At 34.1% G+C, this 11,150-nt stretch overlaps 1 protein-coding gene across 1 annotated transcript; it reads right to left on the bottom strand.

Moving 5' to 3' along the window:
* Window positions 1-8,967: 8,967 nt before the first annotated feature.
* Window positions 8,968-10,453, bottom strand: LOC120172277. The gene is made up of 2 exons (XM_039179773.1): window positions 10,415-10,453; window positions 8,968-9,315 (listed from the first exon to the last, which is right to left on the bottom strand). The coding sequence occupies exons 1-2, from the start codon at window positions 10,451-10,453 to the stop codon at window positions 8,968-8,970; spliced, it is 387 nt and encodes a 128-aa protein (XP_039035704.1).
* Between the last annotated feature and the right edge of the window lie 697 nt (window positions 10,454-11,150).

Below are 11,150 nucleotides of genomic sequence, written 5' to 3'. Positions count from 1 at the left end.
TGGTGAAACGGACATCGGATTTGGATTCAGGATGTCGAAAAACGTCAGGATAAGTATACCCAGAAAAATCAATGGTCGTTTAATGGTCGATCAACGCCGGTCAAAGTTATGGTCAACGGTTTTACACAAATACCACCCTAACAGAAATTCATTACATATTAGACAAAATTTTAAAAATATTTACAAAACTAGCACCCGAGTTTTTTTTCTGTTTACCTGCTGCCAGGACTTCCCCAAGCGCAGGGGGCGGCGCGTGCGGCGTCGTGGAGTGTCCAAAAATTCCCAGAAAAATTTCTAAAAATTATTTTAAGGCATTTTGAGACACTTACCAAGCTCGGTTCACAATTTTGAACGACGGTAGAGCTCGATTCTGAAACATCGAAAACTTTGACTTTCTCACCCTTCCACGCACCGACGACGACGGAGAAACAGAGAACACCGGTGGACTCAGAACGATGCAAGGAACACGATGATGTGGGAGGTGTTGAAAACGGATGGCCGGATCGACGTGAATCGACGGAAAACCAACAAAAATTGAGTTAAAACCGACGATACTTTCGACTAAAATTAACGACGAACGATGATGATTCACGACGAAAGGTTTGAGGGTTTTTTTTCATCGGTCGACAATGAACACGATGGTGGTTTCGGTTCGTCGAACGAAGGTCAAACGGTGAGTAGATCGGAGTTTAAAAGAGGGTTGAGGGAAAGGGAAAGGGAAATGGGAAAATGAAATCTGCAAAAACTGATGCACGGGGGAGAGTTTATAATTCTCTAAAAAAATGGTCAAATCATGAGTTTAGTCATTGAATTTCATGCACTTTATAAAACGGTCTATCAACTTTGAAATTTTTCAGTTTAATCCTCAATTTTCTTCCCAAAATACCAATTAAATCCGCCACTTTATAATTCTAAAATTTAGCCCCTAAATTGGGGTGTTACACAGGATGTTAAAACAACTCACATCTTCATTGAAATACTTATTAAACCTATGAAAGTTTATATGTTAGGGGTATTCAAATCTGGGTACCCACATATTTAGGTATTCAAAATATTGGGTATATGGAACTTTTGGATCACAAAAATTCGACCCATGACTCGGTTCGTAAGAGGCATGTACTTGTAAGTTAGGTATTCATAAAAATTCAGGTACAGATATTTTTGATCATGCCCAGTTAATGTTTATTTTATTTTATTTTTAGATTTATATGAATTCTTTTTTAAAAAATCCACATCGGAAAAACATAAAATTAAAAATTAAAAAAAATTATAATACATACCATAAATTTAAAATTTATATATGATGTAAAAATAAAATTTAAAATATAAAACTATAAAATTAAATTATAAGTAAATTTAAAATAATTTAAGATTAAAATATAATTTAAGAAATAATATATATGATAAGGTTAAATAATTTGAAAAAAATAGAGATTTAGAATGTTAGGTAAAATAATTTTAAAATCAGAAATGAAAATTTTAATTCAAAATTAAAAATAATAATAAAATAAAAAAGGGATCAGGTTGACGATTACCCAGTTAAAGGTAATTTGTGTCATGGGCCCAACCCAAAAACCCGCCAAAATAATGGGTCGAATACTCGACCTGTAAAATCGAGTATTTATCTCTAAAATACATGATAATTTTTATACCGGATCATCATTATCAATTAATCATTAATAAAATACTCAAACTTACGTCAGAATATTATCGTGAAAGTCATCTTGTGGCGAATTGATTATGTTAACGTCATGGGAATAATTGCTCGGCATTATAGTTTGTACATAAAGGAGGGATTTGAAACTCTTGTATTAAACAAGAAAGACAAAAATGAAAATGTATATTAGTTCATTCAACAATCCACTTATACAGAACACCTTAATCCAAGGACCAATCAACTGTTTTTAAAGCCTAGACCAAAATCCTCCTTGGAATAAACTTTTAGTACATGATACTATGAAATGAAGATTATTACCAGTACTAGAGAATTTAAAGAACAAAGAAAATTAGTAGCACGCTTTTGATGTAGACCAAACAAAGAATATACCACATTCATATCCACTTTAATCTTCCTTGGAACTCTACACACTGCTGCATTTTGCCATCACGTGACATGACTTGAGCCTTCACATTGGCTGCTCTTGTACTATACTTCAGTTGGAACTTGGGTAATGGCTTCTGCTCGTTTTCTACATCAGCTGACACTAATATTTCAGGCAAAAATTGTCAAGGAACTCATCTGCTACATCACCGTCTTCATCCATCCCAAGACGCTTCGCATACCACTTCAAACCCTGCATTGAAAAATAGATCCAAAATGTTAACTACTTGAAACAGGTTTGATGAAAATGCATAATGTAAAATTAGTGGTGTAGACAACTAAAAGAGAGATGTTTAACATGCCACAAATTCGATTCAATAAACTAAAGACCAACTCACATACAGATAGTTAGACGGTATTTGCTAGTAAAGCTGACAGTGACATTGTTTCTGTCATGTCAACTTCAGAAAACAACCAAGGGTATGGTCATGGCCACCACAAAACAAGATTCACATCATTTTATATGCTTCCAGCTTAACACAGCATACATTACTCCTTTTAATCCTTGCTTAAACTGGACATGGTCCGTTTACTTCAAACATGACTGACTTGCACAACTCATTTACATGTCAGCATGTATAGATACAGTAATACACAAACTCTTCTAGTATTGTCATGTTAAGCAATTGAGGTTCAAGCCGATGGACTCAAACAGACAATCGCTAGTCTTCCAAAGTAGTATGTTGGTTTTCTATTGAGTAATGGCCATAATACATCTAGTAGCTAGCATCAAAAATAGAGGAGCCTCTTGTTTTTCTAATAAGAAAACAACAATGACAGTTGGAAGAAAAGATTGCAAGAAAGGTCCTTCAATCCTAAAATGTAACAAAAATAACAATAATCTAATGCTTCTTTTCACAACCCCCCGAATCTTAGAGAAAAAATTGGATGGATTTTAGAGAAGGGAAAGAATGCATCTTTTCCTTGATTTATTTAGTTATTTTAAGGAAAATAAAAACATGAAAAGGTTAAAATTAAAAAGACTTGATAGTGAAAATGCAAGTTAAACAAAAGTAATGTGTTCCATGCATTACCAAAATTAAACCTAAACCTAACACGAATAAGAATGCAGCTTCATGCAATGAGCATCAAACCATCGACTACATCTGGATCTTTATCTATCCTTGTGTTATGACCTTGCTAAATAGTAGCGATCCTGTGTTTAGGGATTGATAGTGGAACTCGTAGAAGTGAATTCCAGATCTTAGACTCGTTAGAGAGAATTTTAAATCTCTAAAAAATTGACTTGAGTTTATTTCTTCCAAATTGGCCAATTAAATAGAGGTTACATAGTTCAAATAAAAGACCTACTAAAGCAAGTCTCCAGTTAAAAAACTTCTAATGACATAAATAAGTTCTCTTATGCTTATTCTAATAAAATACTAATAAAATGATTTCCTACTAAAACAAAATAATTGACGCCAATAATAATATTGCCTGCAAAGGCGACCCATAACACCTTCCAAATTTTCCATGGGCATAAGAAATAAGAATGTGAAGAATATTGATGATTGACTTGGACCTAGAAGGACCGTAACTCTCACAGCCTACTTTATATAAACAGTTAACACTCAACTCAATCATAACTCACGACAATAACCATGCATCTCAATTAATTTTATTGATACTGCACTGAAGCAACTTGAGTTGGCAATGTAAGCTGAGGATTGCAGATGACACATCACACACCTAACCCAGGGCAAAACAAAAAAAAAAGTCCATTCATCATCCTTGACTCATGGATTCTACAAAGTTAAAAATGTAACAAAAAGCAACCATTACAAAAGTTCTAGACCATTCATTAATAAATAACTTTAAACAAGAATAATACGCAAATAATGTCAGAAATGTACAAAAATTAACATAGAAAACTATCAGGGAGCCTGATAACTTATAGACCGTGTAAAATATCAGCAGCGGACAATTTGAACAACACAAGCTGAAGTTTTATTCAAGGCAGTAACATCAATGAAGTCCAGAACAGAGACCATTAAAAGAAAGGGGGAATTACACGATATAACTACAATGTGATTTAGGTTTGCAAATAAATCCAAGATTAGGGATCTAATAAAACAGTTTCGGAGTCCACTTTACATTCAATTTCAGCACATTCTTGTTTGTGTGGCAGATCTAGAAATTCAAAATTGGAGGTTCAAAATTTTAATATACCCATTTTAAAAAAATATTAGGTATGCAAATTTTTTTCTCCTTCCCTTAACACTTTAAATTAATTTTTACATATTGTTTTTCCAAAATAATGAGGATGCACTTGCTCCCCTAAAGAGCCAAATGCAATTCAGGGAGAAGCTGCCTGAGAAATGCCCTCTAGCACATAGGTCCAAAGACATCAAAAATTTCATACACCCATTATCCAAAGGAAAAAAGATTATTGTGAAACTTTGCCAGCTAGCGTAAAGCTATTAACAACAAAACTAAACAACTCAAATTTACTTCTTTCCTGTATATGTTTATTGATCTGTGCTAATCATGTCTTAATTCCAAAGTATTGGTATTTAATTAGAACATTAATTTCTTATTTTAACCACGCTGAACAGTAAAAGCAATAATTAATCAATTATTCACAAGATCACCTTAATGCTTTCTAATTCCATTACCCAGAAGTCAAAACATAACAAAAAAGCAACTACATTTACACTATAACAATTAACAATACATCAAGAACGCATATCTTAAAATAAAAGAAATTGAGATGAACCTGGAGGCCACCGTCATGGGAATCGCAGGGGAGGAGGACTGGACCGTGTTGGGGACGAGCGGCGGAAACCTGAATAGGGACGGTAAAATCCCCTCCGAGGAAGCCCTGTTTCTTGGAAAACAGGAGGGTTGGTGGGTGTTTGGGTATTGTTGTGAGGATCGTTTTCTTGGTCTTTCACTTCCTGGATGTCGTCCCTGGCAATGCCCAGAAGCCCCGCCAATCTTCTAAAGAATCGCATAATCAAAGATCGAATTTTTATTCGATTGTCGACCTCAGCTAAGCTAAGCTAAGCAAATGGAAAATCAAATGGAAAATGAAATCTAGGATTTGAGGCAAAAGAGGGCGGGAGAGAAACGTAAGGGTCGGGTCTGGTTCGAAGTGATTTACAAATATATACAGAAAAAATCGTAAGGTTAATCTGTCATTAAGTAATTAGTTATTCATTAAAGGAATCAAAGAAATGTTAAAATATGTTCATTTATTTTTTTTTCTGTATTTGTTTTTAAAAGAATTTATTTTTATTGGGTAAATTACAAAAGTAATTTTTTCGTTTTTCTCACTAAAATTTTATAAATAACAAATTAAAAATTAAAATTATCCATTTATAATAAATAGATTATTTCTATCAATTACCGTAAATGCAGTACCAGAATATTGATGTACCTCGTTGACCGGGCACTATATTTTCCTCTGATGTTGAATATAAGTAACAACTTGGCTGAACTCTTTTTCTCTCATATCATTTACCAAGTTCGATCCCAGATTCTTTTGACAACATACCAGATCTTGAACGCATAAATTTCATGGGAAATAATCAAGAAGGTGGAATTACAAAAACCCTGCAGAATTTTTGCAGTTTAAAAGAATTAAACTTAGTGGAGCTCTCACCGTGGATTGTGCCAAGGATTCTCTGGAGATTCTAACGTTGAGCTTTAACTATTTCAATGGGTAGTAATCATTTTCATCGTTGAGAAAACTAGAGGTTGAATATAACCGACTGAGCAGCAGTTTCGGAAATACTTCTGACTCTCATATCATTTACCAAGTTCGATCCCAGATTCTTTTGACACATACCAGATCTTGAACGCATAAATTCATGGGAAATAATCAAGAAGTGGAATTACAAAAACCCTGCAGAATTTTTGCAGTTTAAAAGAATTAACTTAGTGGAGCTCTCACCGTGGATTGTGCCAAGGATCTGGAGATTCTAACGTTGAGCTTTAACTATTTCAATGGGTAGTAATCATTTTCATCGTTGAGAAAACTAGAGGTTGAATATAACCGACTGAGCAGCAGTTTCGGAAATAACTTCTGAAAATTTTCAAGATTCACGGTTTTGGATTTTGACGCGGCCGTTTTTCGGGTAGGCCTGAATTTAGGCTACGACTTAAAAAAATATGGTTAGAGTCGTCGCCGATCATTTTAAAAAATATTTAGGCTGATCGGATATTATCTTACTTGATCTACGTTTCATTAAAAATGTGTCGGGTCCGGGAGTCGGTTACAATCAAAGAATGACTAACACCCTTGTATTGCCCTTTCGGTATCAATTAATTTGTCAGTTGCCTAAGTTGCAAAAAATTTAAAATTCAAATTAAAATTAAAAAATTAAATTCGAATTACTTACCTTTGATTGGTTGAAATTTCTCTTAAAAAGTCAAAAATGTTAACCGAGAAATAATAAATAAGTATTAAATAAATCAAAGAAAAATAAATAAAAAGAAAAAGAAAAATTAAATAAATAAATAAATTTAAAAAAATAAATGAAAAAGGAAAAATAAATAAATAAAAAATATTAAATAGATAAAAATAAGAGAAAATAACCTCAGTGACCGAAAATGCCTTATAATATACGATTTTGACCAACTTTTTTTGAATTTGTCAAAATGACCAAGTAAATCGCATTGCGATCGATAATTCGCAACGCGATCTCCGGTATCGCAAATCAGTTTCCAGATTCGTAACGCGATAGTCGAAGTTCGCATTGCGATTTATTCCAAATTCGTTGCGATAGACGAAGTTCGCGTTGCGATTTATTCCAAATTCGTTGCGATAGACGAAGTTCGCGTTGCGATTCATTCCAAATCGTTGCGATAGTCAAAGTTCGCGTTGCGATTCATTCCAATTCATTGCGATAGGCGAAGTTCGCATTGCGATTCATTCCAAATTCGTTGTGATAGGCGAAGTTCGCGTTGCGATTCATTCCAAATTCGTTGCGATAGGCGAAGTTCGCGTTGTGATTCATTTCAAATTCGTTGTGATAGGCGAAGTTCGCGTTGCGATTCATTCCAAATTCGTTGCGATAGTCCAAATATTGCATTTGTTTCTTAAGAATTTTCTCTAAAAAAATAGAATTCGCGCGGACATGTCGAAGACACGTATTACCATTACCAAGACCACGACCACGACCACGACCCGAGACGGGACGGCGGCGGCGGCGGCGCGCGAGAGTCCCCCTTGTTCTCTATCACTCAACAAGGAAGTGGGAAAGCCAAGCCTTAAATACCATTCCCAATAGTGTTTCCAATACTATGTGGGATTGAGCATTACCAACACTTGTTTCCAATACCATTACCTTCATTGTCTGTAAGAGTTTAATTTTAAAACTAAAAAAATATTTATTCGAATAAATAACTTACCCTTTGAGGACTTTGATGGAAGAAAAATATTAACCAAACAAATGCAAAGGAGACAATGATAGAAGTTTTCAACTGAGGATGCTACGAAAACTAGCTGATAATGACACAAAGGAAACATATCAAGTTGTTTGGTCATCATCTACTCTTTGCAAGTAAGTCAAACATATCGAGTTGTTTGGTCATCATCTACTCTTTGCAAGTAAGTCATTTGAACACTATAAGAACCCGAATCAAATTTAGTTTTAGCAATTACTTCATTTATGATCAAAGTTCTCAAAGGGTAAGTTATTATTCGAATAAATATTTTTTAGTTTCAAAATTAAACTCTTACAACAATGAAGGTAATGGTATTGGAAACAAGTGTTGGTAATGTTCAATCCCACATGGTATTGGAAATACTATTGGGAATGGTATTTAAGGCTTGGCTTTTCCATTTCCTTGTTGAGTGATAGAGAACAAGGGGGACTCTCGCGCGTCGCCGCCGCCGCCGTCCCGTCTCAGGTCGTGGTCGTGGTCGTGGTAATACGTGTCTTCGACCGCGCGAATTCTATCTTTTTAGAGAAAATTCTTAAGAAACAAATGCAATATTTGGACTATCGCAACGAATTTGGAATGAATCGCAACGCGAACTTCGCCTGTCGCAACGAATTTGGAATGAATTGTAACACGAACTTCGCCTGTCGCAACAAATTGGAATGAATCGCAATGCGAACTTCGCCTATCGCAACAAATTGGAATGAATCGCAACGCGAACTTCGCCTATCGCAACGATTTGGAATGAATCGCAACGCGAACTTCGACTATCGTAACGATTTGAAATGAATCGCAATGCGAACTTCGACTATCGCAACGAATTTGGAATGAATCGCAACGCGAACTTCGACTATCGCGTTGCGAATCTGGAAACTGATTTGCGATACCGGAGATCTCGTTGCGAATTATCGATTGCATTACGATTTACTTTGTTATTTTGGCAAATCCAAAAAAAGTTGGTCAAAATCGTATATTACAAGGTATTTTCGGTCACTGAGGTTATTTTCTCTAAAAATAAAAAATAAAAAGTTAAATTTTAAAAATAATAAAATAAAATTAATAATAAAATAATAAAATAAATCAAACATCTATCGCCTTTAATGAAAATAATAATAATAAAAACAAACACCACATATCCCTTATTAATTGTTTCTCAATCCTTCGGCTACTGCAGGTTTCGAAGCCAAGACAAAGGCGACGTTGCAACGGAAGAAAAGCAATGCAAGAAAATCAGAGTTGAAAAGTCTTCTGGCAATGTGAATCCTATTTTAAGCGGCAAACTAAATGACCTGTTGGTGTACCCAGTACTTCCGGTGCAGTTCTCGTGCCTTTATCCGCAGCTTCAGTTCGTGTCGCTCGCCAAATTGCTGAGAAATGGAATGGAAACCAGCTCCGGTCTTCAAATTAACGTGGAAAGCGAGAGAGCCGGGGAAGGAATAATGGAGCAGAGGCCGAAATAAGCATGGCCTGGGAACTTTTTACTTCCGATTTAACTTTGACAAATTGGCTTCTTGAAGCATCTCAGATTCCTGCATTTCTGACTTCGAAACAAAAGAATGGGATACATTCTCCAAACTGCCATTTAGAACTTCGGTGATCGCTGCCGTTATTGCCTCCGCTTGTTTCGATGGCACGCCTTGGGCTTCCAAACTTCGAACCAGAGCTAATGTATCGACGAGAAATGCACGTTTTTCATTGGACTTAACGAGTTCAGAAATCTGTCGATGCCCGACCCTATTCACAAAGGAACTCAAATACGCATTGAATCCAATTGAACCACACGCTTCTAGGCTTTCATCGTTGCTTTGAATCGAAAAGGAAAAAAACTGATGGAGAAGGGACCAAAAAAAAGGAAAACGAAATGGAACTGAGTAGGAGGCCGAAGGAAGAAGAGAAAGAAGGCCAAGAGAGAGAATCCCACTCCCCTTTGTGTTTTTCGTTTGTTCCCCCCCCCCCCCGAAATGTTGATAAGAATCTGTTTAAATATTAAAAACCTCCCCAAATAGCAAAAGTAAATTTGTTTTTTTAGTTAGGGAGAGTAGTGGAAAAAATGGATAGGATTGGAATGGGTGGGGTAAAATTTTAGTAGAGAAAATAAAAATTTACTTAAATATTAATTACCAATTGAGTAGTTTATCTTTTTTATTTTTGAATTTAAAAGTCTTGATTCAATTGGTAGTAATTTTAAAATTTTATTGTTTTATTTAATTATTTTATTATTTGACAATGGACGTTTATACTTACGAGTACGAGGTGTTTAAACTTCAGACCTTAAGAGAATTTATTAACCACTATTAAACTTAGGTTTATTACAACACGAATAAGAAACCTTCATTGGAAAAGAATTATTATTGTTTCTTAGAGTTTTGGGTTCAACCATTATGCATACTAAGAGTGAGTGTTCAAATATCAAATAGTTAAGAGTTATCTTTTAACAAATATTATGTCATACTTGCCTTAGGTTAATAAAAAAACTTGTAATTTTCCTACATTATTTAAAAAATTAATTGCATAATAAATATTAAGAATTTGTTTAATATAAAGAATAAATTAACAAGATAAAAAATCATTTATGATGACTCAAACTAATATTTTTTTAGTAAGAGAGTTAGAGCTTTTAACCACTATACTAGACTAATAAAAATCATATTTAGGTTAAAGGTTGAAACTAATTAAATGTATTTATAAAAATAATTAATTATAACATAAATTATAAAATATTATAAAAATATATTTATAACATTTATTTTTTAATTGTCTTCATAACATTTATTATATCATTAACTAATATTTTATAAAATAAATATTAACTATAAAAATTATAAAATATTACTAAAAATATTTCCATATAAACCAAAAATTGTCCAATGTAGTTTAGGTTAAAGGTTTAAGGTTTTGAACGAAAAAAGAAATTGAACAATCAACCTCTTGCTTCTTCTTCTTAAACTCCATGCTATTCTCCATGTTACCTATCATAGAAGGCAAAACCTATAAAATCCAATAGAGAAACTGATGATGCCTCCCATCGTTTCCCATCATCATCATCATTCCAATTTGGACTCGAATCCCTTGTTTCTTAGCAACGACAACTCCTCTATGATTCTAGATGATCACAACAACAACATAGGTGATAGATATGCGACAATGGATGAATGATGTTGCTCGTTGTTGAGGAATCAAACCTAGAAAGCTCTAGACTCGATCAAAGAACAAGAAAGAAAGATTGATATGTGGGCAGAGAAAATGAGATAGGATGTAGGAATTAGAGTTGCTGGAAAATTGAGACAATTAAAAGATTAAGACAAGAAAAAATAAGAGTATTAAAAAGATCAAGATGACTAAAAACAATAGATAAAATATGATAAGAACTTAGCCTTATTAGGGTTTTTGACCCAAATTGATCATGACACAGAAAGGGACAAATGAATATGTGTTAGATAGATTATCAAATAAGGAATATGAATATAAAAATGGAATTGAAAAAGGATAAATGGATTAAGAGAAAATTGAGTTTGAAATTTTCACCCTAATATGTAGACGATAACGCAAACTTGTGGATAATGTGGAGGTGAGCGTGTAGATGATAGTGATGGAGATAGTGAAAATCGATGTATAAGTTTCCTACAAACCCTCCTAGTCGTAATTAACTAAGAAAACTCAA

The sequence above is a fragment of the Hibiscus syriacus genome, unplaced genomic scaffold (genome assembly GCF_006381635.1).
Source record: "Hibiscus syriacus cultivar Baekdansim isolate YM2019G1 unplaced genomic scaffold, ASM638163v2 tig00111848_pilon, whole genome shotgun sequence".
In the NCBI taxonomy this organism is placed as follows: Eukaryota; Viridiplantae; Streptophyta; class Magnoliopsida; order Malvales; family Malvaceae; genus Hibiscus; species Hibiscus syriacus.
Note: the sequence above shows the minus strand (reverse complement) of the source record. Positions and strands in the feature narration are given on the sequence as shown.

What these genes read in the sequence shown, in the direction of transcription:
- LOC120172277 (XM_039179773.1), bottom strand. Translation starts at nt 10,453, where the DNA reads ATGGAGAATAGCATGGAGTTTAAGAAGAAGAAGCAAGAG. An exon ending in TTAAGAAGAAGAAGCAAGAG is followed by an intron (nt 9,316 to 10,414) that starts GTTGATTGTTCA and finishes CTTCTCCATCAG; the next exon opens with TTTTTTTCCTTTTCGATTCA.